At 40.8% G+C, this 26,069-nt stretch overlaps 2 protein-coding genes across 6 annotated transcripts in view; both read right to left on the bottom strand.

Annotated features, from left to right (window-relative positions):
- RSU1 (Ras suppressor protein 1) overlaps nt 1-12,513 on the bottom strand; it is a 110,638-nt gene extending 98,125 nt beyond the window's left edge. The window contains exons 1-3 of one of the 3 annotated variants that reach the window (XM_064505986.1): nt 12,281-12,513; nt 11,967-12,078; nt 1,265-1,315 (exon numbers count right to left, since the gene is read on the bottom strand). In XM_064505986.1, coding sequence (XP_064362056.1) covers nt 1,265-1,315; nt 11,967-12,075 — 160 coding nt within the window. In that variant the 5' untranslated portion in view covers nt 12,076-12,078; nt 12,281-12,513. The remainder of the gene's footprint in view (nt 1-1,264; nt 1,316-11,966; nt 12,079-12,280) is intronic. The other 2 variants (XM_064505985.1, XM_064505987.1) reach the window with 2 other exon arrangements.
- Nucleotides 12,514-14,654: 2,141 nt separating this feature from the next.
- Nucleotides 14,655-26,069, bottom strand: part of CUBN (cubilin) — a 152,286-nt gene continuing 140,871 nt past the window's right edge. For 2 of the 3 annotated variants that reach the window (XM_026098657.2, XM_064505984.1), the window contains 3 exons: nt 25,044-25,209; nt 22,926-23,161; nt 14,655-22,518 (listed from right to left, as the gene is read on the bottom strand). In XM_026098657.2, the coding sequence (XP_025954442.2) occupies nt 22,411-22,518; nt 22,926-23,161; nt 25,044-25,209 (510 nt within the window). In that variant the 3' untranslated portion in view covers nt 14,655-22,410. The remainder of the gene's footprint in view (nt 22,519-22,925; nt 23,162-25,043; nt 25,210-26,069) is intronic. The other variant, XR_010387583.1, reaches the window with a different exon arrangement.

Raw genomic sequence — 26,069 nt, 5'->3', positions numbered from 1 at the left:
TGTATTTTGAAAACTAACACTGCTTTTAAAAAAAAAATGGAGCTGTCTGGATTTTTCTTGAATAGTTGAAATTAACCTGAACACATCCTTCTTGAGCACCCTGCGATACCATAGTTTTTTCACCTTCCAATTGGGCCTTCAGCTGAAGGCTTCCAACTATAACATAGGTTACTTACTTAGCTCTCAATTTTGTCATGCTCTCCAGGCTCAATTTACAGACAGTCAAGTCTTCTTTGATCGAAGTCTCCTTCCAGGAGTTTCACCTGCCTTTTCCTCACACCAAGGTAGAGGTCTGCTCCATGCCCCAGCCAGTTGTCCGCTCAGCTAAATTCATCCTGACTGCATTTAATATTTGTAATGTGTCACACACAAGAGTGAATTAAGCCTTTGGAAGTCCACTAGCTTTCAAGAATTGTAGGATTTTTTTTTTTAATACTCTTCAGAGAAGAGAATAGTAAAGTTTACCAAGAGTAATGCTTACAACTCGCTTAATCCTTGTGCCACAGGTAAGCACTCACTCAGACAGTATGAAGTAGAGCAGATAACCAGCACCTGAGAGAAGGTCTGCCTGGAAGCACTAGGTGGCATTCATTTAACCCAGCTTTGGATGAGTACTCTGACCTTGCTGCACAGGCATTACAGAGAGATGAGCAAAATGAACTGCTATCTTCAAGTGCCCACAACCCTCCAACAGCTGCAGAAAAAGCCCAAATGGCTAGATATAATTAACTGCCTAGCTTTTAGACAGCTCAAGTTCAGAGACAGTCATCCCCGCTCAGCAGGCGTACCTTCTCTGGAAGAAGAACAGTGACCTGAGGGAAAATAGGAGCTGCCAGACCGGGTCAGACTAAAAATCCCTCCAGCCCAACATCCCAGCTCCATCGGTAGCTAATAACAGATGCCACATAGCAATATGACCAAGGCAAGTATATACTAATGAGGACTTTATAGAATTGTGGTAGAGAAAGTATTTTTTTTTAATCTAACAAGACAAAGACTTACAGATCTTATTCCATGAGCTTACAGAGCTTATTCCATTCCATTATGCAGCAGACATACTGAAGCTAGAGATGCATGTTGAACATGACTGCTAAGTCACATCTAAGTTACATCCTCCATCTATTTTTTATGAAGCGTTTCACCAACAACCCTCTCACACTCTTATCATAAGGGACACACTGCTCTACAGAAAACAGACTAGCAATGGCCCTTTTAACTACTGCTCAACCACCTGCAATGAAGTCAAAAATAGGAGTATACTTACTTGTAAGCTTGTTGTGACTGAGAACCAGCTGTGTGATATGAGACAAGGTAACTGTAGGTGAAGAAAGAAAAAAGTTAGCTTTTGAGCAGACATGGCAACTCAGAGCTTATATATATTTTAGCTAAAAAAGATGAGTTATTCTCTATATTCAAGTTACTCCAGATTCATATCTGATTTCACAAAAAAAAAAAAAAAAAAAAAAGACAAGACAAGCTCAAGGGTTAAGGACATATCTGGCCATTCCTCTGTCCCTTTACTTTGTCTCCACTACCATACCAAGTACAGTTTAAACAGCAAGTACTCTTTCCTCACAGCAGAAATCTGGTTTTATTCATACAGCATACTTCTATATGATCATACAGAAACATCTTTTTTATTTCTACTTTTTGAAACCTTCACAAAGGAAAAACTGATACATACTCTAACATCTATATCCAAACAGGAACACTGATGTCACACAAATGATCTTAAGTTTCCACACATTCCCAATTCATTATCTTCAAGTCACTATTAAATTTCTGTCACAAGTACCTATTGTTTTACTTACCACCTTTGACCCATGAAGCATAATAGCAAATCAGCCAGACAATAATATGCAACATTTAGTCAAATTAGATGAATGATCAAATCAACAAAAGTCCCTCATATTTCAGCTCACTGAACAAATGAGCATGGGGCAAGGGGCAGCTACAGAGCTTGGCAATCCCCCCCTGTACTTCCTCATTCTTTATGTTTGTTCCTGCCTACTTCCATCCTGCACAACACTCTTGCTTTCCCTAGAATCTCTACAGTCTACAATGTACAACATGATCCAAAAAGAAAAATATGTCAAATGGCCAGAGGAGAAACCCACCTTGAAGTGGGGAACCTTGAAGAGGTTCCCAAAAAAATCTTCCCCCTCCCTGTAAGAAGTTTGATGTACTTTATTGAACTAGAAAAATGAAAAGAAAGACTCTCCTCCCCTACACCTTCTTCCTTACTTCCAGTTGAGGGTCTTCAAAACACCTCTAGAAACTACATGACTGCCCTTCCTAGGCAACTTGGAACTTCTCCTTCCTCAGGGACAGCTGTAGTGTCTGTCTCTTGTCACTCATAGCTTTCTTCAAGCAATAGACATTGCTACAATTAGTCCAGTTCCAGAGATACTGTTGCCTTAGGGAACTGTAAGATTCTGGTAAGCACTTGTGAAAATCAGCGATACAGATCAATGCTGAAACACAAGTTGGAGAAAACAGCTTGGGGAGATTTTCCTTACTGATAAGGTAATCTGCCTGTATATAATTTAAGCTAACCCTTAAAAGCCCCTAATTTACCATAGGCAAATATAATCTGAGAGCAGAATGAAATCAGTAACTCAGAAAGGAAGAAGCTGAACAGACTGTTCCGTGTAAAAACACGTCACCGCAGTTCCCTACGCGACTGCAGGTTGGGGAGGAAGGAAGGGCAGGGAAGAGAAAGGAAGAAACCGTGCACTCACCCTCACTTCTCTCAAAACACAAGCACTCTGAAATTTGCCTGCAGCAACTCTTTAAGTAGAGCAGGAGGGCAAAGAAAAAGGCCCATAAAAGGCTGTAAGAATATTAGTATAAAAGCTGGCACCAAGAGGCAGACAGGTACAGCAGCCACACACAAACAGCTCTAAGCTTTAAAACATAAAAGCACTTTAGCATAAGCATCTAAACCATAAGCAACCACAAACACTTAAACTACTATAGATATATACCTACAAATATGAATGCGACTCACACAAAAAGAATTGAAGCAAGATGATGGAAGACAGCTGTTTGTGAACATATGTTCAAGTATTCCTTAAATAGCATTTATTTTTCTTGCCTTATGATTTTAAATGGTTGAAATAATCAGTGAAAGTCACATTCTTTCCAGAGACCCTTGATATCCAGGCCCCAGCTGCCAACAGCAACAAAACCATTCCTAGGGCAATCAGTTCGTTTGCATCCAGACATGGAAAGCATCCTAGCCAGACACCTCCAGGTCCAAGACAACCTAAACCTCATCAGAGCCAGATGGGGAAACAAATGTACCTTAACATGACCACACTGAGTTCATTTGTACCTTCCAGTTTTGACTCTATTATATATCAAAGCAGATAAATAGTACAAAGTGACGAAAGAGCTTTAAGTTACATTGCAGGGGGAAGGTATCATCTCATTTTCATGCAACATTAAATCTTGACAGCAGCTTTCAGCATGATTTCACTTCTTTCAATTTCTGCTTGTCCCAACAGTTATTCCCTGTTAGAGCCTGCTATTAGCCATTAATCTTTCAGATACAGGCTTAAAATTCTCAGTTCCAACCTGAGCCACTTATGCAGAGCAAGCTATTTCAAACACCTTTCTCTGAGCTCTTTCTTTACTTTCAAACTCTGACATCAGTTGTCTTTTTCTGTATTTAATTTAAACAACCAAGTCATTCCAGAGGCTTTGTCTAGATTCACCAGCATCAACAAGAAATCAGCCTTGCTCCACTGTATATACACGGAGCCAAAGATTTTCCTACTAGAAGACAGAGTTACCTACCCTGGCCTGACCTCTGTTTCACACACATACAGATGAATAGATATTATTTTCTTCATTATAATTTAAATAGCTTCTCTGCATATCTATATAACCTCCTCCTATCCAAGAGGCTTCTACCAATGTAGGAGGAGTACAATCAGTCAGGTAATATTTCGTCAAGCCACAAATGTTTAAACAAGTCCTAGATTATCAAAGCAGCAGCAAAAGCATACAGCACACACCAAAGACTTCGCTCAGCTTTGTACTCTCAGTAACTTCTACACTGGCAACAGTGAGGACAAGCTATGTCATCATGCCTTTACAAGTTGCCACGTATGTATTTCAGGCAGCTCTGAATATTAAGGATACTATGAGCAGTGCCTTTAAGGCTCAGCTCTGTGGAGCATTAGAGTCTGCAGGGTCTATGGGTTAGACTGCCACCACAACCACAAGACGGCATTCTAGCTTTGTTTTTGAAGATTTGGGATACTGGAACTTTTAGAAATTTCTCCTTCCCCCTGCCCGTGGCAGAAACCTTGGAAAGTGAAGATTTAATCTTTTTAAAGTGCTTTTCAGAAGAAATACAATCTTGGTTTTCAATATTGTTCACAATGTTGCTTCCACCTCACCTTAAGATCCGTTTTTAAAAAGGAGAAGTTGCATTTAAAATGTAAATTACGTCCAATTACCACCTCATCACCATACTAAAATCTAGCACCTCATCAAGAGCACGAAAGACAACCAAACTCCTAGGAGGGAGGACCTCTGCATCTGTGCTGCTAGACAAAGCTCTGCAACATGCACACTAAGTCACACCTACACAGAATGAAAAGCCAAACCAGGCTGTCAGGCAGAGTTAATTTTACAAGAACTTTTGCACTTTTTTCCTTTAAAATTAATGCTTCCTTTGGTGTATTAGAGCAGAACAAAGACTGAGGCAGGCACTACACTTAAGCCAGCCTTGAGCAGTACATTCTGTTTTTGCCAGCTTTATGACAGAAACTCAAATTCAGATAACCTGTTCTTTACCTTACAAACTGATATACTAAACCACCAATCCCATGACAAGTCTCTTAATAAGCGGCCTAGACTGACTCTAGAAAACACATGAGGAAGGGCTCAAATTTAGTTCATCCCTCTGCCAATAAGATCGGTCTTTCCCAACTCTTTTCTGACTACAAGCCACGTCTTCTGCGAGAACCAGCTTCAATGAATGATTACTTGTTAATACTAGACTAGATATGTCCAAGGTTATCCAAATAAAACAAACTCTTTAAGGCAGCCGCAAAGAAATAGTCTTCCCCTCACAACTCAGTAGTTACTTAAAGCGTATGAGTCAGAACGGTAACGCAAATAGGGCAAAATTAGTGTCTGGGATTTTTTTGTTTGCTCAGTAAGTAATTCAGTATTTAAAAGAAAATCATACCAAATAGTTATTTTAAATTTCTGCAAGAAGCCAGCTCAAGAGTAGAGATCACTTGCACACAATTGGTTCCCGCCACAGAAGTATAAAGTCCTCTTAATTCCACTAAGTGCTAGACAGCACATACGCGTGTACCATATCTGCTCCGAGTTGCTTACAAACTAAATTAAGAATCAAAAAGATGGGAAAAGTGTTTTACAAATAGGGAACTGAGACAGACACAAGGCTCCAATACATGTTTATATGCTGAACCTTACCTGTCGTGATTACAGAGTTTTTGTACGTAGCAAGTGAGAACACTTACACAAGGGCAATTAAGCTCTGGGGGTATGGACTCAGGTCTTCCAAAGATATTTGAAATCAGCAGGAGTCTGATACCTTTTAAAAGGTAAATACTGACAGAACTTTTTAAGGTAAGCCTGCTGGCTACACCATTAACCTGTACTGCTGGTCTTTTAACACTACAAGCTTAAAAGCATTATATAGTCTCATTATTCTGTCTCCATATTTGTGACATATCCATTTGTCACCTTGGATCAAGCAGATTTTTAGTAGGGTTGCTTCCCACATGTCTATGCAGAACATAACAGAAAAAAGTCCCAAGATTAAAAAATTTAAGGGCTGAAATCCAAAGACATTCCACTCTGTACATTAGACTCAGGCCTAAGCACCTTACCTGAAACTCCAATACCTAAGTCAGTGCTGATGCCTGGCAAAGAATCTCATTGCATCTCCCACCTGCAAACCATGCCTAAATCCCCTGGAGAAAAAAGAATCACTAAAGACTCAGAGAGAAAAGCACTACAAAGGCTGAGTATTACTAAATACTATGGTGGAGACATTTTTGTTATTTTGAAGAGAGCAAAGCTTTAGGGAACTGCCCTGAATTGTTTCCAGAAGTCCATATAAAACTATATATATGGACAGCAGGAACTTCAATTTTGAGAGGCCCAAAGCTACTACCAGTCAACAGACTTGCAAGCACAATAAGAAAGGTAAGCTAGATATAAAATGGTATTTGGTCACTCATCATACAAAGGGAATTCACTCCCTTAAATAGGGAACTTCACAAAACAAGCAGCCTCAGGACATATGAAGTCTGTCAGTATGCTGCCACAAGCCTACCCTTACAGTCCAAAGGACTGTGCTGCAGGAACATCTGATTGTGGATTTCCTCACTCTATATATAAAGTCAGTTCTGCATAACAACTCAACTGTCAGCTCTTTATTAAAAGACATACCTTTAACCATCTAATGAATAACCCAGAGCAGTATCTGGAAGGCTGAAGGTGGCACAGTTGGGGCCATTTGGCTTTGGATGTACACAGATCAAATAAGTTTGGCTAGCAATACTCAGCAGATCAGGTAATTCACCCCCAAGTTCCAGTCAAGGGAGCTTGAAAGAGCACATTGACTCCTACAGGAAAATTGCTATAACTTCTGTATGAAGCCATTGGACGAGCTGCCTAGACACTAAGAAACAAAATGTTGAGGACTGAAGACTTCAGAAGCCTCACTAACACCACAGTAATGAACACAGAGGTGTTCAGTGGTTTAGATTTCAAGAATGCATCAAGTGCCTACACCTCAAGCTTACTCTAGCACCACTCAAATTCACATTGCAATTTGAGGGATAGGATACTAACTTAACATTTGCCAGGCAATTTACTTTTACAGTAATTAAAAATTTTCATGGTCCCAGTCAACTGATGCTTCAAAATGGAGTAGGCTAGGGAAGAATATTTAAGCTCTTCTCTTTTTGCCTTAGTACCAAAAACTTTTTGTACACTGCTTCCATCCACTGCAATTTAGCTTGGCATAAAATGTTTAGATGACAAGTCTTGGCTTAATTCTCTTAAAAAAAAAAAAAAGAAAGAAAAAACAGGAAAGAAAAGAAAAGAAAAAAACAGGAAGACTTCATAGACCTGTGCTGGACCAAGATAAGACATTGCCTCTCCCACTGGAGGAAGTTAAGGGAGAATGAGCATTATAGCATGATACAAAACATCTCTGCAACACTTGTGAGTAGGCTGCCACTCCATCTTCTGTGCTTTGGTTATTTTAGGAGGAGACAATTACATTAACACCAACTTTTGGTAGAAAAAAAATTATAGAAAAATCAATTCCTACCAAACAATTATGTACTTTATGTAAAATACTGATAGCTTACAGATGGAACGATAATGAGAGCAAATTAACACTTACAGAGTAAATAGAATTTCATCCAATATTCCTTCTCTGACAACAGGACTACAGAGCAGCAGATGCCTCAAATTATTTTGGCAAAATAATTCCTGGATTCATAGCTTTCCCTTATCTATCATCCTGAGATAAATAAATCAGACCAGAGGCTGGTCCCTTCTCCAAGAACAATTCCACAACTCAGAGATGACTCCTTAAAGTCCTACCAATAGATGCCCTAACCATCAGGCTAAGGGAAAGGCACATCATCCACTCACTGAATCTAGTCATTTATTCTACTGGACATCTACTACCCTCTCTACTAAAATACCCGAGTACTTTGTAAAAACAGACAAAAAAACACAACTAACTTATTTCACGATACAGTACGAGGAAAAACACTAGAATAATTCTATAGTATAGGACATTAGTTAAAATTATTTGTATATTGGTACACAAATATAGTATACATGTTCTAACAAAGAGGACATATAACATTTCTTGCATGCCAGATAAGAAAAGCCTTTAAAGTTTAAAACTGTTCCACATGAACTTTGCATTAGGATGACAACATGAGTTAAAGTACAGAACAGACAAAACCATCCAATTCAAGTGATGCTTTTAACCTCAAATGAAACCTCTTTTCTAGAGAACTAGTCCATTGCCTCTTTGAAGAGGGATTTCTCATATTACATTTCTGAAAACCTAGAAATTCCAGGTTACGGCTTTGAAGGCCTGTAGCATAATTCTAGTTCATGCTTTTAAAAGTCGTTAGTATAAAACACTGAAGTACCCAGATTTTAAGTAGAATACTCAAAAACCAGAGTGTGACATTAATGAATGAGTGAGCAGCAGTTTGGGAACTACTCAGCTTTTCATTGTGAATTTCAATACATTATAAACAAGATGATCACTCAACTTTCCCTTTACTAAACGCAATGTGTGAACAGAGATGTAGAGATTGTCAAGCTTCTAGATCTAAGCTCGTTTAAGATAATTTCAGATACTGAGAGCTAATCTCAATCCAGATATGAAAGGTATTTTCTCTTGATTCAGAAATCAACATTTGTCCCTTAACAGAGTGAAGCTTGGTCTCTTTTATTCTTCTCCTACAACCTCTACAGAGGGTGGAAGCCAAGGCAAAAGAAAATAAAGCAGCTGTCCTGTATTGTAGCAAGTCATTCACTAGACAGGCAAGAGAAGCCAGATCCCAAATCCTATCCAAGCCATAGCATATACTCCTTCATCCCTTTCCCCTTCCCCTCCCTATCTGGTTTCCTATGATCATTAGACTTTTTTAAAAAAAAAAAAAACAAAAAACAAAAAAACAAAAAAAAAACAGACATGGCAAGAATGGGCCTGTACCTGGAGGATAGCAATTAGCACAAGCTACATGGTGCACTGCTGCCAATTCAGTGTGTTTACATTTCCTCCATGTGAACTGAGCTAAAAAAGTTTAGATATGAGTTCACTAGACACTCTGCAGTGGGTGCTCAGCCTGCCGTGTGAAAAGGCCTGGTCCATTTCTTGACAATGAATCAGGACTACAGAGAGCAGCTTGTTTTAAGTCACTAGCCAGTGAGTAGGTGGAGTTCAAAACCATTTAATAACTTCATGGGACAAAACCCCTATCACTGGCTATTAAACACAGATTTAGACACTAAGCATAGCTTAGAGGTATCCGCCAACTACTATGTCCTTAAACTTCAAATTGCCAAAAACAGGGAAAACTCCACTTAAAGGTTCTCTCCAATCATGGCCACTCTTACGCTCATCACCAAATATCAACTAGTAGTCCCCGTTAAAGATAAGATAAGAAAGACCAGCTACTGGGTGTGAACTAGGATGGTTGCTTTTAACTTAAAGATTTTTGTTTTATGGGGAAAAACAAAACAATAAAAAACAGAGTTCCTGAAAACATAAGCTTTAACACAGCAGTGGAGAGATACTCAACTCACCTGGAAGAAAAGGCACTGGGCTCATTTAAGCTTCCCTGCCAACTCTGAAAACCAGAGAAGCCCTAAAACCCCAGTCCGCATTAGAAAAGGTCACCCACTACGAGTCAGATGACAGGGTTAGAAAAGAGGCTAGTAGAACATCTTCCCAAACACTTACCTAGAATTTGCCAAAGGTACTACCTATTTATTACTCCTTAGAGGCGTGCTTAGAGGAAGTTGCTCCTTCTCCAGATGGACACTGTCAAATAGCTTGATGATGGAAAAACCTTATTATGCCTTCTCTACCAACGTACAGAGAAACTGAAAAAGCCGGAAGTTCTGGATTAACTGGACAAAAAAGAGAGCTGGCATTTCTCCCTCCATTGAACTTCCTTTTTAAATTGGACAAAGCCCCAAATGCCCATGCTATAAAGCAAGCCACACAACATGTAGCAAGAACTTTTGTACAGATTTGTTTGATGCAGTTTAACTAATGTACCCCAACTCCACATCTTGCGCAATAGACTCCCTGCCAGACAAGCTCCCGATGCTTAATTAGCATCTCAGTATCAAGGACCATATCTGCAATGTAATGTCATGGGCAAATCCTGCATATACAGCAAGCACAAGGCAGTCTTTGTACAGGAAAAGCTTTTTTACTTCAGCATTACTTATACTAGGAGTGCTCAGTGTTATAAGTTACTTTTTGGTAGAGTGACCCATACTGGAAAGCTAGAAGTGTCCTTTTCATCTAACGGGACAGTTGAAGAGACCCATGCATTACAGAACACTGATAAGAAGTTCTGGACAATTTGCTGTTTACATAGTTAATACTAATAGCAGTTAAGTAATTCAGAGGTAAGGAAATTCAGCTAGACTTAACTGCAAATCTATGTGATGCAGAATCAACTGAAAAGGATTACAAAAACACCCTTGCATGCTGTTTTAAAGGAAAACCACTCATTGGTCAGTATTTCTACAGAAAAATCTAGAACTAAGTCATCAACATTGGTCACATGTTTAAGAGAACGATGTGCACAGTAACATGAATGAACTGGAACTTTCACTTGATGTATTTCAAAACTGTCTTTTTTCTACCTGAAGGATCAAAATTGGTCAATTAATTGCAATGACATGGTATTGGTTAATAGACTTAGTGTCTACTAAGTTTAACAGAAGCAGCAATACAGTGTTCTTGCCCCGCAACTCTTAAAAATACATTAGTTTACTTGATAGGGGTAAATACAGTTCTGAAAATGGGTCTGCAACTGGTGTGAGCTAAACACTACTTTGCCTGGAACAGCTATTCATTTGATTGAAATACAGTGAAACTTTCTATTTAACAGGAGTTCATATACATAGAATTTCAGAGAGAATACATTTTAAAAGCTATCAAGCATGATTCAGAAGCCCCAGAAGAATCACAAAAAGAATGAAGACATAAGCACAGAATTTAGTTCTGCAGAACTTCATGCACTCCACTGATTTCCCCTACCCAAACACTAGTCTGTGACTGGACACACCTTGGTCTGCTCCTAACTATGCAGAGGCAATTTATACACTTCTCTGAACTCATTTCTATCACAAGTTATACACCCTTGCTCATGCTCGCTATTAAATTTAACAAACACTGCAAACACCAAAAACCAGACTGAGTTAAGGGTTTTAAGTAGTTCAGTGTTCTTTTTGTTTGTTTGTTCATTCAGATGACACACTCAGGAAAACTTCAGACTTTGACACACTACAGTCAATCACAACTTTAATAAGTTAGTGCATATAAGCTGTGCTGTGGTACCATGTGCACTCTTAGCCAAAGCAAAAACAAGGCAAAGTTACCTGCCTTGCTCTTCATGTATGTGTTCTCAGTCTACAGGGACTGCAATATGCCAATACCACCGTATTGTCACAATTCTGGAAGCACATGGAATAAAGCAATACCTAAAGTATTATAAAGCTCTATCTGTAACAAAATACTACTTTACCCCCCTTCAAAGACCAGCTGTGCCTATCTTCAGCCTAATCTCACCCTATCCCAGACCAGAGGAGATGCTACCTGCCTGCTTTCTCCACTTAAGTAGCCAGAAGAGGTTAGAGTGGATGGGAGGGATATTCTCCTCATCCCTCAAGTGCCAGAGGGATGGCGCTCACAGGGCCAGGGCGCACGTGGGGATGTGGATGGGTCACGGGGGGGGGGGGGGGGGGGGAGGTAAGAGGATAGATGGGTGGGAGTGCCGGCACCACGGTGCTGGTGCCACGGGCACAGTAGGGGACCTGCTCCCGAGAAGGCTCGCAGATCATTTACTCGTGCTAAGGGGTGCCGAGAAGCGCGGCACCCCTCCCGCTCCCCCAAACGCCCCCTCCCCGACAGCTCCGACCCTCTCACGCCCAGCACCAGGCCCCGGGGAGCCCAGGCCACCGCCGCGGGGGCGCGGGGCTGCCGCGGCCCCCGCGCCAGGGCCGGCCCGGCCGGGACCCCCGCAGCGCCCCGGCCCGGCCCGGCCGCGGGGGGCCGGCAGCCCCGCGCCCCCGCTGCGGGCGGGGCGGCCGCAGCACCCCGCGGGCCGCGCTCGGCCCGGGACAAATAAGGAAGTTTCCGCGCTGTCCCGCCGCGGGCCCAGCCCGCCGCCGCCGCCGCCGGCACCTACAGAGGCCGGGCACGTCCAGCATGTTGGAGATGCCGCGGTCGCACATGTCCACCTCGGGCTGGTTCTTCTCCCTGCTCTCCTCCACGATCTTCTTCAGCGACTTGGACATGGTCTGCGGCAGGACAGAAACAGCCACCGTGAGGCGGGAGCCGGTGCGGCGCGGCCGGGGCAGCGCGACGAAGGGGCTGCGCGCCGGGAAGGGGGTGCTGAGCCGCCGGGAGCCCCCGTCCCGTCCCCTCCCCGGCGGAGCCCCGGCCGGGATGCCCTCCCGCCCCGGGCGGAGGGACACGCCGGCGGCCCCCAGGACGACTCACCGCGCGGTGCCGCGGCCGGCGGCGGGACTCGGGCGGGACACGGCTCAACGGCTGCCGGCGGCTGGCGCCCCGCTCCCCGCTCCGGCGCGCGCCGCGCCCTGCCCTGCCCTGCCCCGCCCCGCCCCGCCCCGCCGCGTCCGCCTCCGCCTCCCCCGGCCCCGCCGCGCCCGGCCCGCGCGCAGGCGCATTGCCGCCCTCCCCCGGGGAGCGAGGGAGGCAAGAGCGCTCCCCGCTCCTTCTAAGGCGAGTCCCTCCCGGGGGCAGCCAAGAAGGTGTCGCTCCGCCAGGCCAATCAGCGCGCAGATTCGATCCCGAACCGCTGGCCATTGGCTGGGGGTGCAGGAGGAAGAAGTTCGCTGGCCAATAAGCGCGCCCCACGGCTGACCGCGGGGTTTTGGCCTGCAAGCAGCAGCGGTCCCGCCTGCGCGGACAGCAGCTTGGGCGCATGCGCAGGAGCGGTGGCTGACGGCCCTCGCGTTTCCCCTAGCGGGGGCGGGGCGGGAGGTGTGTTGGGGAGAGGGGCAGCAGGGGGAAAAAGTAAAACAGCCAGAGAAAGAGCAAGAGACTATTACAAGCCCTTGTTGGCAAGACCTATTTGAGTGAAATCCCAGGTTATGCGGGCTTGGAGGTACCAGGCCAGCTCCCTCAGAGGGCCCTTGCTGCCCCAGGTCCCTGTGCCTGAGGGAGCCCTTCCTCTAGTGGGCTGGCTCCCGAGGCCTGTGGCACTGGGTCGCCATTTCAAACACACTCTCACAGGTATAAAAGTAGTCTGCCAGGTGAAGGAGCACAGTCCCTGAGGGAGGGGTTGCAGTATGATTGCTGCTGTGCTAGTAGACACTAGAGAAGTGATGGATACAGATGCAGTGGATCTACTTAAACATGGAAAAGCTTTGGTTGCAGCTCACACCTTAGAAAGGAGACTTGGCTTTGTTAGTGCTACTGCTCAGATGGTGGCTTGTTTCTAAGCTGACCCACTAAGCCCATTAGTAAGATAATTTTACATCTAGAAAAGTGGAGGACCTCTAATTAACTTGATGTCTGAGCTTAATAGATTCTTTCCTATTAGTGTATGCATAATAGTGTGATGCTTCTAAAAACTATCGTATGCTTAGACATCTGGTCTTTCCAAAGTACAGTGATAATACTGTTTCATTCCTTTGTCACTTGGAAAGCACTTTACAAATGTAAACCCAAGAAAATAGATTGTGGTGGATGTGTCACCATTTCACAGAGAGGGGAGAATGCATCGGGGCACACTTCTCTATAGCATATTCTTAGCAGAAGCAATAGTTCCTAGTTCCTTGGGAGGAGTCCAGAAACTGAGGTGTGCTGTGCTCAGGGCAGTTGGTCAGCTCTATACCCCTGGGCCTGGGAGCTCTGGCTCTCTCCAGTCAGCAGCAGCTTGCAGCATGGAGAAGCTGCAGTGCCATAAAGCCTGACAGCTTGGCCTCCCTAGGAGCTGACCAAGAAGGGCTTCAGAGCACTCTGAAGTTCCACAAATGCTCCTTAAAACAGAAGATACTGTTGCAGAACATCTCTGATTCAATGAATCAGTAGTTTGTATCTCTCGAGGTCTTTTTCTCAATTTCCCCATCAGCTTTAGCTGCAAAATTAGTCACAAGACTGGGCCCAGATTCTGCACACTTTTAACTGAACTAGTCACCATGCTCTTGAAGTCATAACCTTGCTGCTTAGAATGTGTTTCTCTGTACAACCTCTTTGATGGGCATTAAGAAACTTCTCCTTACTGTCATTCCATAGATGTGGAAGCTTAGAGCAGTTAATGGCTGAACCAATAAAATGACCTAAGGCCAGGCTACACACATTGAAAATTACAGCCTTGAGTTTTGCATTTATGCTCCATATACATTGCATGGTGTTAATTGCAAGCCTAAAGCAATATCCACAGAAACCAAGGTGATGAATGGGAAGATGCCTAAACCAACAAATGAGAAATACTACTAGGAGTGTAACTTAGCTTTTGGTTTTTTAGGAATGTAAGGATTTAATTCTGGGCTGCAGTAGCATGTCTGTCTCTGAATGGCATTCACTACCTTGAGTCCTCTCCTGAAGTTAGGGACCACTTTCAGCTCTTTCTTACAAAACACAACTAGAAGAACTTCCATTTATCCAGATTGCTCAGCAGTAAAAGCATTCACCCAAATATATAAGCCAATGATATGCAGTTCCTTTTTATCTGCAGGTGAACCTGCATCACCTTCCTGTCTGAGAAAGTGCCCTGACTACCACCAGCCAATTGTTGTTGTCTGCCCTGAGTGCCTGGTTGTTGTCTGAGTTGTAATCCCAGACACCTCACTGCCAGCATATCTGCTAGTCTTGTTTCATAAAGAATGATCACAGGCTTCACTTGGTAGCAAGGAAGGGCTTAGCCAGATTTATTGTCTATAATTATTCCAAAAAGCAGATAAAGCGCACGTGCCTGTGAAAAGACACTGCCACAGAAACACGTCTCCAGGGCTAATACAAAGCTTGCATGGCTTCCTATTGCCCTATTTATGCAGCGATCAAAACAAGTTCATATTAGATTGCACATGATTTGGATGTCCACATTCTACTTTTATCATAGACACTTACTTCCTGCTTAATGAACATACTCCTATTACTTACTTTTGACAGGACTGCATTTTTTTTATCATCTACCTAATCTTACTATCATATTCTTGTGTAAACAGTTCATCTGTCAATCACACCTTCTACTTTGGTTAATGCTTTAGCAAACCTTTCATATGAGTAAACACACTAATCAATACACTAGTGAGGCATATATTCGAGAATCCTGAGAATCCTGTCAGTCCTTCCTTTTAAAGCTGTTCAGCTCCTCATGAAGCACTAAATAGCAATTGGATGAGAATGAACAGGAAAGTAAGTATGCATGACTCACTGTCCAAGTGTCAGGTCATTCACTGATCTTGAAAACTTAATTTTCAATTGTTCCATTAGCATTAGTACTTGTGAAGACTAATTTCCTACAGAGGGCCTATGACACTGCATTAACACTCCCTCTCCTCATTTATTCCCTGCCACCTTTTCCCAGTACCCCCAGTTCTCTCTTAACCCCTTAACCCCAAATACTATCAGCTCCCTTTTTACCACCTAGCTACATGCTGTGTGTTCTGATAGGCTGGTAAGTCTGCTGACTGCCTGGCTGGAGACATAACCAAATACATGGCTGTTGAGCTCATGGTAAAGCCTTTTCTAGAATGCCACTTATTTAGGTCTCTCTTTACTATCCAGCTACTATTTTTTTGTTTATGAAACAACTAGAAAATATCTTTTAAGACTGCCAGATTTGTTCCAAATTTGATACTGGGTTTAAATGTTAACATAGCAAATGTCTGAATTCTTTGGAGAGAAAGATGTGCATAGACAGACATGTGCCTTCTGCCCTTAGGAAACCAGGTTAAAATAGGTGGACATCATATAGGGAATTGAATGCAAGTTTGCAGAGACCTAGCTTGTCACTGCTCTGTCACTACGCCCGAGCAACTCTAACATTTTGGTGCCTGCTTCACTCACACTTCTTAGCTTCTCTTTGTGCTTAGTGACAGTGCATGGTTCTTTGACCTGTAGGTGCCCTCCACCCCCTTTCTACTTCCATCCACTAGTGAGAGCACAGCTCTAGGTGGAGGTGTCCTTTAGCAGGTCATACATTTCTATTTGCAACATAATGCCTTTTTGCTGCCTAATTTGCAGCTCTAATTAAAGCCTTATCTTTCTCCCTGGAAGGGAAGTGAGATTTTCCATGAACTCAATGAATGTGTGAGGCTGATGTATGCTCAGAATAGTATGATAGACCTGCCACTGCCAACATGGTGTTGAGAGGAGAGAAAAGTGACTCTCAGCACTCATTCCTCACAGCCTGCTCCAGTCTCTACTGTGAGGAAAGGCCAAGGCAGCTAGGACTGAGATTTGCCTTCCGCTGCTCTTCCTTTCCTCCCAGTCTCCTCCAGTCACTGATGGTCACAGCCCTGGGAAAAAGCAAGGGAAAGAGAGTCTTGCACACTGCCCTTGCTGTGGCTGTGCTATATAGTTCTTCTAACCAGGGAAATGCGATTTTACATTATTACTCTATTTTTACCTTTTTCCCTCCAAGAAAAGCTGTCATAACAATCAACTTAAATACAGAGTTAACATATGATCAAAATGATACAATAGCTACAGGTACCTACAAAGCCAGGGGTACAATTCTTGGCAATGCTGCTAAAATTTTACCCATCATAGTTACAGCAATTAATTATGATAACTGTCAAACAATTTTCTATTTCACTGATCCTTGCCTTATAGAAACAGACTTCTATTAGTATATGTCCTCTACTTTATTATCAGCTACCAAACATTTTAAATATTTATTTGTTAGTAATCCTTTATTGTTGTTGTTGTTGTTGTTGTTGTTATGAAGAGTAGTCAGTGCTATTCATTTTCATTAAACTTCATTTTAATCAAGACTGCAGAATAATTCTGTGGTTTTAGATTAGCAGCTGATGAATAATTACACTAAATACTTAATTCTGGTGCCTGGAAACTTATCTTAAGTAATTGTGGGAAGCTCAGATACACCCTCCTTTGCTTTACGAACCTGCTGATAACTGTTTTTCAGCCAAAATTGCTTTGTAAATTTAACTAACATTGGCTAATGTTTTGGATTGACCAGAGCACATTTTTTAGCAAATTAACTGTATATCTTGTCCCCCCTTTAGTTCGAGTAACTATAGGCATAACAATCCCATTCTTCTACTACTTCTCATTTACTATACTTTACTATAAAGTATAGCCCTACCACACAGAAAGACTTTTTAAAAATAATGTTGTAGACCTTTTAGTGCTTGTTTTTCAAATTCTATTTGAAATTTGGGGTGCTTACCATTTGTATGTAACTGTCTCATAAACTAGATATAAATAAAGAATAAATAAAGAATATAAATAAAGAATAAATCTATTTATATATGTAGGAACATGCAGAAAAAGATTTGCACGTAAGTTAAAAGGTGCAGGCCCTGGAAAGTGAAAAAACATGCATATTCATTGTCTTTGCTTTGTCATTTACAGTGGGGATGTTTGTAGTCATGCAGATAATATAATGCAGATGTGCAGTATTCAGAACTCCCACATTATCTATAAAATAGTCATGTGCACAGGCATAAAAACAAAAGTATTCAAGGCGGTATTGCAAAATAAAATCATAAATCTTATTAAACAGATTTTGTCTTCTTAATTGTATTGTATGCTATGAATAACACATAGCAGTTTCTTGAAATAATTTTTTAAATTGTCTATTTGTTTAATTGTTCCTGTTTGATTTTGCTGCACAGTCATTTAAAAGCAAGTCAAAACGTGTTTTAAATCACACCTTACCTTCCAAGACAGAAACATGGCTCAGTAACAGCTCCCTCCTTTAAGGACGTCCCCTTTAATAATTCTGCAGTGGTATTTCTGTTGTGATTCCTCGCATAAAATGTTAGAGGACAGCTGTGGGTTACTTTGTTCCTGTTTTTTTAAAAAATGGGATTGATAATTTACTCTAATTTTAGACTTTGACTATTTTTGGAAAGAGTCAGTTGGATTAGATCAATTGAACCTTGTACCAGCTGCTTCATTCAACAGTCTTCCTAAGCATAAATTCTCTGCTGGGCTTTCATTTTTTCTAAAGAAACTCATGTGTTTTACTCACTTAAAATTTGTATTGTATTGTATTTGAACCATTTACCACAGTATTTGTAACATTTAAAGGTACACCAACCACTAGTTAGTGTTGGATTTCTTTAAATTTATTATTATACATTTCCATTCATCTTACTCATAGTGTTCTTTAGTCTTTTACTGCAGAAGTTCAATGATTTTATAAAATTTGTTGGACATTATCACAGAAAGCCATACAGAAAGACCAACTACATTGTCCTGAAGTACAGACCAGGAGTTTATCTGTATCAGAAAACTGTCAGAAAACATTTAATCTGTTTCAATGTGAAACATGATTTTTCTCTCAGTGAAATCAACCTTTCTGAAATACAGATTTCAACAAACTAGCAGATTCCCTATAGAGCTTAAGGCTAAAGGTCAAATTACCGAAACTTGCCTCCTGTACATCACAGGTCACCAGATTGTACCTAAATACTATTCACAAAGTCATAGGTAGGCCAGTCTAGGGTAGGCCAATATATCGTTCTTCAGTAAACTAAACTTTGTGTCACTGCTATCAGTCTCAATCAAAAAGCCACTAATGAACTTCATTCATTAAAACCGCTACACATTTCTGTTAAGTATATTTGTCAGTTTTACTCCTGGCAAGGCTAAGGTTTAACCTGTCCTGGAGGACTCATTATCCCTAAGGACATGACGCAGTTCTAACAAGGCATAATTCCTCCCGCAAAAGGTGTGATCAGTGTTCAATATGATTTTAATTTTAAAGTATGATTGCTCTTTTTGTTGTAATTTGGAGGGATAGACATTGTAGAACATTATCTTAGGTGTGTCTTTTAATTACTTTGTTTGTTTCAGGTAAATGAAACAAAGTCTTGCAGGTACAAGACAGTCACATGCAAGACATGCCCAAATCACCGTTGCTGATTGCACCCAGCTAGACTGCACTCAGCAGGACTATCCGACTGCTCCCAGAGAGAGCATTTTGCTGTTACAGCCAGTTAGACAAAATGTGTGTCAGCCTAACAAATACAGTTCTGTTATAGCTTTGTACCTGAAATGGGCCACAGCAGCCAGAGAGCAGTAAAGTGAGACAGACAGACAGAAGACAAAATCTCAAGACAAAAAACCCAGGCTAAGCTAAGGGCCAACTAAAGACACTTTTCTGTTAGAAACATTCTACCACAGGAAGCCAACTGGGCTTAAACAAGGTGTGTAGACTGCTGTACAAGGTAGAGATGTGGCAGTCACAATGAAAGTGGGAATGTTATGCCGTTATGAAAATACTTAGGGAGCCGAGGCTGGGTGTGTTCAATCTAAAAATGTAGAAGTGTTATAAGAGTATAAATATTACACCTTTGTATTTTAAAGACTCCCCATAGTGATGTTACTAAGACAGTGTAGTGCTTACTAATGTTCAGAGGACAGGAGATGGGTGTCTCCGTATCTCCTTAGTATCCAGCAATAAGTTAGAAGCATTATCCTTTCTAACTAAGGGAATGTCCAGGTTCTTAGAAAATGTTATTTAAATTAAGTAGACCATTCTCAATTTCACCATCTGTAGTGTAGTGTTTGGGTATTACATTAAACCTAGTTATGAAATTAGTAAAATGTCTATACATTTAATATTTCTTAAAATCTGACAGATGATAGGGTTTTCCCAGTGAACTTTAAGAAAGCTGCAAAAGAGGAAATCACTCTAAAACCAGGAATGTCCTAAGTAAGATGCAAGGCAGAAAAGTTCATCAAAAGACCTTAAAGTGTGATCGTATCTCCTGACATTTTGTGCAGTATTCTGTTGCCTATTCATGGGAAAACAGAAAGTAAGCAAATTTATGATCATCTGACTTAGAATGATATAGGCAAAAAGTAGTAGCTTTTGTTCTGTCCCCTTCCCTCCCACCATCAACAAGAGAAATAAAAATAGGAGGCAAGAGCCACTCTACTCCTTCTTAGAAGCAAAAGGAACTTCATGTTAAGCTAATACAGCGAGATTTCAGTTTGAACTAAGAAGAAGGAAGTAGCAAGCTAGTTAAGAAGCTGAAGCAGCCAACAAGAATCTCCATCGGTGCATTTGTTCTTTACTTTATTCTATTACTGATAGTCTATTTTAAATACACATTATTTTATATGTAAACCATTTTTACTGATAAAGCTGATTCTGGATGATCTGACACATAAGACTCTCCAACTGCATGAATGTGACAATCCTTAACATTGGGGCACAGGAACTCTTGAACATGCACCTAAATCTCAAATGAAATTGCTTGTCTATCCACAAATGACCAATGTGCCTCTTCAAAGACTTGGGCCAATTTGAGAATATGGTATTAAAGGATGTGTCCGTGCAGGTAAATAGAAGTGGGATCTGCTAGTAGCAGCTCCAACCAGCTCTCTCCAAAACAAATCTTAGGTGAAGCAAGCCCTAAGCAATGTGGATGTGAATCAGTTTGTGCACTTGACCTTGGACCCTGGCCTTCTTTTATGTAGCAGTGTAGACATAGTCAAAGGGATTGGGAGACAAGTGTCTTACAGGGATCCAGCCAAACAGGTGAGCTCTTCTGTATTGAACAGCACAGTGGGAAGTGCGCTTTGCATTGGCTTGCATTTTGCTGTACAGTATATTTTGTATCTATATATCTAGGCAGTTCAGATCACTTGCTTCTCCATACTGCTTGCTGTCTCCTGTATGGAGTTTTGAATAAACTTTATGAACAAGGATTGTATCATTCCTTGATTGTTAATATGAAAGCAGTCTGGCTTGGGCTCTTGAGCAAAAGTTTTCTCGGTCCACTGATCTGAAAATGTTTAATTTGACTATATGGTCTTTTATATCTTCCCGTATTAGAAATAGTCATTTTCTATTCTGCCAGCAGCTCAGTGGGGTGTAAATGTCACCCAGTTTGCTCCAAATACAGATATTTCTCCTTTTTCCATGTTACACTTCTTTCTTGGTGCTTGGAAGAATCTAAAATGCTGTCTTACACTGAATTCTGTTGGACAGCGGTAGTTCACAGATTTCTCTCTTTCTTACTTAATACCAGATCATTTTGAGTTGTGTTTTATATCTTGCCATCTACTTCCTTTTTTGTTTGTTTTCCACATTTTCTTATAACCAGGATGGCTTCTCAAACACTATAAACTTTTTTTAAGTTTGTGGAATGATGCCTTTTTCAGCACTGGGGAATCTTCAGACAATTCCTCGATTTTGTTAAAACTGCCATTAACACTTTAATGTTGTTATTTATAACCAATTGTTGCAACAGTAACCTTAAGTAATTAACTTTGTTTTGAGTGACTCTTCCATAATACTTATGAAGTCAGAATTCTGATGAGGCCCATAGAAAATAGTAGTAAGTGAAAAATACATTTTCCCTTTACAGATCTGCCAGTGTTTCTCTGCTGTAATGTAAATTCTGCTTGCCTCTGCATTCCAGGTAATACTCAGGAAATTAATCTGTCATTTTTTTCTGGGCTGTGACAAAAATTGTTTCATGCTAGGAATCAGCATCCTCTGCACACCCCATGAACAACATTTTTTACACATGATATGAGAAACCACTGTAGTCAGAGGGACACGGAAGTTTGGGGAAGAAGCAAACTAGATGTAGACAAAAGTCAATTAATATTTTTATGTCTGTCCTATACAGAAGTTGTATCTGTTTTACAAATGCCTAGGAAGTTGCCCATAAGTTGTCTAAGAAGGTGAAATATTTACTAAAAGTCTCATTAATTTTCTTATAAATTCAATTCTAAAATAGATTTTGAAGCCTGAAGATATTAGAACTCAATAAATACAATCACTGATGTGAACAAAGAGCTCTGATTCTGACATTGCTTCTAGATATAGTTAAGTTTTAGTACCATGCTTGAGTACTCTATTCACTCAGATTCTTATTCACAACATGCATTATTACAGAAAGTTCTTTTAAAAAATTATCTATGTAAATGGCTGTAGGACAGGGCAATTTTTTAACCATATCTGATTTTATTTTAATTTACCTGATACTTTCAAAGTTGCCTTGGGACAAAACCACATAACTCCCTAGAACTAATTAATGACAGCTTTGTATCTTAACTCCTCTTATCAACTTCATATTGAGTATTTTGTGTTTTTCTCCTAGCTAATTAATTTTTTATAATATTAAATGTAGAACTTTTTTGCACATTCCTATAAAGCATTTGAATTTATATAGAAGAATATAAGAAAAGCATTGTTTCAAATATTAACAAAAGCACAGTTTCACTGTACTGTGAAACAGTTTCACAGTAGATAATAGTTTATTTTCAGTACAATAGGAAATCATATTTGTTTGCCAGAACTCTAAATTCATAAAAACTGTACTCACAGTAATTTTTTAAAGGCCTTACTTTAGTTGTATGATCATAATCAGATTTCAAACTGTTACTTAATGATCTAAAGTTTCTTCAGTGCAGCAAGGAACAGGAATGTACTTCTCATAAATGGTGTTCTAGCTTGTCCAACTTAACTGGAATCCTGATGGTAAAGTCACATACTCAGCGTGGAATTTTATATGGACTTGATGAGATGTAGCAGTAAAAGGTGCAATGTTTGTATCCTAAAATTAAAGACAAGAAAAATATGTGAAACTTTTTAGAACACCAAGATCCTTTGGAAAAGCCAATCATAGCACAAAAACCAAGGCACAGATAGGATCATAGGTTGGAAGGGACCTCAGGTCTGTGCTAGATACTGCTGTTGCCTTTCTCCCATAAGGTGTTACAAATATTTGAATCCCAAATGAAGCAACTAAATTCAGAGGAAAAAAGCTTGCTGATGCCACCCACTAGATGTCACTGTAAGGTCTGCATTGAAAGGTTTCTGAGGTGCCACAGAAGTGTTACACTTTCACCTCTACTTATCTGTATGGAATTTGTGCCAGAATTGGGGAAACAATCTTAAATATGATACAATACAGGTTCATCTTAATCAACTACAGGGACACATACAGTAGGGAATACATACCATCCCACAGTATGGCCCGGTGGGCAGATAGCTGGCATCTGGCCCATTGTAAAGGATCAGATAGTTGCTACTGCAATCGCCTGGGTCATCGATGCTGATGAAATCAAAGTTCACTGTGACAATTCGTCCCTTGGGTGCAATAATGGTCCACGCACAATCAGTATTGTTCTGGTACGTTGCAGGGTAGCTGGGACTTGCAAATGAGCCAGTACTGCCATACAGTGTTCCTCCACATCCTGGAAATGGACACTGTTAATTAGCTCACAAGCACAAAAGGTTCACAAGGTACTACACAATGTAGTATATCAGTACAGTATAAGTATTAGCCCTGAAAAACACTGAGTGATACTGTGACCTGGAACAATGAAGGTGGATATACAAGCATTATTCCAAAAGGAGACAAAACTGAGGCTCCAGCTTTAACACTGTAAGAGGTATATACAGTGTACATTAGACCATCACTGACTATTAAAAAACCAAAATCCTGAAACTCCTTGGAGCAGGAGCCAAAGTTTTAAGTCTGCCCTTGCTCAGATGAGTGCCCAGCTACTCAACTAGAGACAAATTCTCTTTGGCTGTTCTTTGGAATGAAGAGTACTGAAGAATCATCATCTAATAGAAAAGAGCAGAGAACAGCTCAGACAAAATAACCATACTAAGTCAAAACACAGGCCATCTATACCAAAATTAAATCTCCAACAGTGGGCAGAAGCAGATACCCTGACAGAAAGGTAAGTATATAGGGTAAGAGTAAGCATGTGGAGATTATTGCCCAGATTACTCTCAGTCTCCAGCATTTTCTAGCTTCTAGAGATGGCATCTTTGTATTTAACAGTTTTTATGAGATTTGCCTTCCATGAATATGTTCAGTTACCCCTTGAGTCTATGTAAATTTGTAGCATCCTATGGACAGGAGTTCCACAGCTTAACTGTATATTGTGTTAAGAACTGTTTCTTTCTGTTTGTTTTGAACTTGCCACCCCTTGGCTTTATCTGAAGACCTCTAGTTGTTCTATGGGAGTCCAAATAACACTCATAATTTTACAGAACTCAGCAGCTTCCTAACCAGATTAAAAAGTCTCAACCTACATTGACATCCTTATACAGAAGCCATCACTCTTGCCTGAAAGTTTTCCAGTTATACTGGATTCCTCGTAAGAATAGCAGACCAGAACTGTGCATGGTGTTCAATGTGTGGGTGAATCATGGATTTATACAGCGGCAGTCTATTTTGTTCTCTTTTGCTTTCCTAATAATTTCTACCATCATATTTGCCTTTTTGACCGTTACTGAGCACTGAACCCATGTTTTCATAAACCGTCTATTTTACCTCCAAGATCTTGTTCCTGAGGGCTAATAATCAACTCAGAGCCCACATTTCTTTAGGTAGAGTCAGGATTGTCTCCCCTCACCCCTCACACACATTCTTCATTAACACTTTCCTACATTAAACTTTATTGGCCATTTTATCACCAAGCAACTCAATACTGTAAGGTTTTTCTGCAGTGTTTTTCAGCTGGTCACTAGCTTTGCTGTCTTCAATAACCTAGTGTCACCAGCAAACTGTGTTACCCAACTATTCACTCTCATTTCATCGGCCATTTATGAATGCGTCTATTACATAGACACCACACAGCGTTATAGTTAGGTTATTCTCTTGGGGCAAATTTCAGTCTTCCTTAGGCTTAGCAGTGCCTAGATCCTGGGGCTTATCTTGACTGGACTACTAAGGAAGCAGACTGAGTCACCACCATCACCACCACTGTCTGTAGAAGCATAATAAGCAGATGGGAACCCAAGACAGATGTGCCAGATGTTTTCTGTAGTCTCAGTAGAAGAGGCAGATGCCCAACTTAAGTGGCCTGAATCCCCTGATGATGCCTAAATTCAGCATTGGAGAGAGGGAGTTGCTTACATCAGGGAAACTGGATCTCACCCCACTGGTCTTCAGGTACATCAGCCCCTCTCCGCTGACTGAATACGGTGGACTAGGGTGCTTGAGAAAGTTTTGGGTGTTCGTGAGGCGGAGCCCAAACTGAGCAGGCTGAATTCCACTTTTCTATGTAATTCCTCTGTATACAATTGCTGGGTGTAATTACTTTGTTATTACAACCTTACCACTTGATGATGAAGTCCAGGTAATTTCATATCCATCATGAGCCACTGAAGTATCACTCTTGAAACGAAGGTAGACAATATGATTTTTAGGGAAGATGGGACTGGGCACAGTGTTTCCACAGAACCTGCCAAGTATCGGTGACTGCACATCACTCCCATTTCTGACCTTCAAGGGATACAAGAAACACTGTCAATGTTATATACCTGTGCAAATTATACACCAGTACAATTATGCAGTGATACAAGCACAGCAAAAAGTGTGTACGGACTTGCATGCATACTGTAATTGTCATCTTAAGACTTTTATTTTTCCTACTAGATACTGTCATGTAGAAGGAAAAAGAGATTTAACTAGTCTGAGCTTTGCAAGCAGTCACACAAAACAAGCATTATCATGGTGGCTAAATTTTACAATGTGGTACATCTCCTGACTAATGAAAATTACTTGGTTACTTAGTGGCTAAGATGTGCTTTTGAATGTAAGTCCATGTTTTACTTCTCATAAGAAATGTTAATATTCCAGATGAGAAAATTAATACTTTACCCTACAGACTGCTCCTTTCCCTGGTCACATTAAGAGACAGATCATATTACATAGCTCAGATTTAATTTCAATTTTTTCTGAGCTGTAATAATGATGACGTTCAGACCCATTTCCTGAGACGGTAAGGAGGATAAGAAAGGAGAACAAAGTAATTATTCTGCCACAGACATCTGATTTTTGTCATCTGACCAATAAATAGGGAAATCTTCAGCAACCATGCAAAGAAGCAGCAAGAGTTGTACAGTAACGTATGCTTCTCCTTGACACCAAGTGCCTTTGCAGGTATCACGCACTTGTTACTGCAGCTTATTTATCTCTTCTTTTTTTAAGAAAAATATCAAGTAGATAGACTCTACTGCTGGAATGAAAGTACTGAAATTTATGGCTTACTGTTCATCCACAGATGCTAACATCAAATTAAAAGTATCCCAGCTTGCTCTGTAACTGCATGACATCAACAAGAGCTAAGTGAAGATGAGTTA

The sequence above is a fragment of the Dromaius novaehollandiae genome, chromosome 2 (assembly GCF_036370855.1).
Source record: "Dromaius novaehollandiae isolate bDroNov1 chromosome 2, bDroNov1.hap1, whole genome shotgun sequence".
NCBI classification, from domain to species: Eukaryota; Metazoa; Chordata; class Aves; order Casuariiformes; family Dromaiidae; genus Dromaius; species Dromaius novaehollandiae.
The sequence above is the reverse complement of the archived record's forward strand: the minus strand, read 5'-3'. Positions and strand labels throughout refer to the sequence as shown.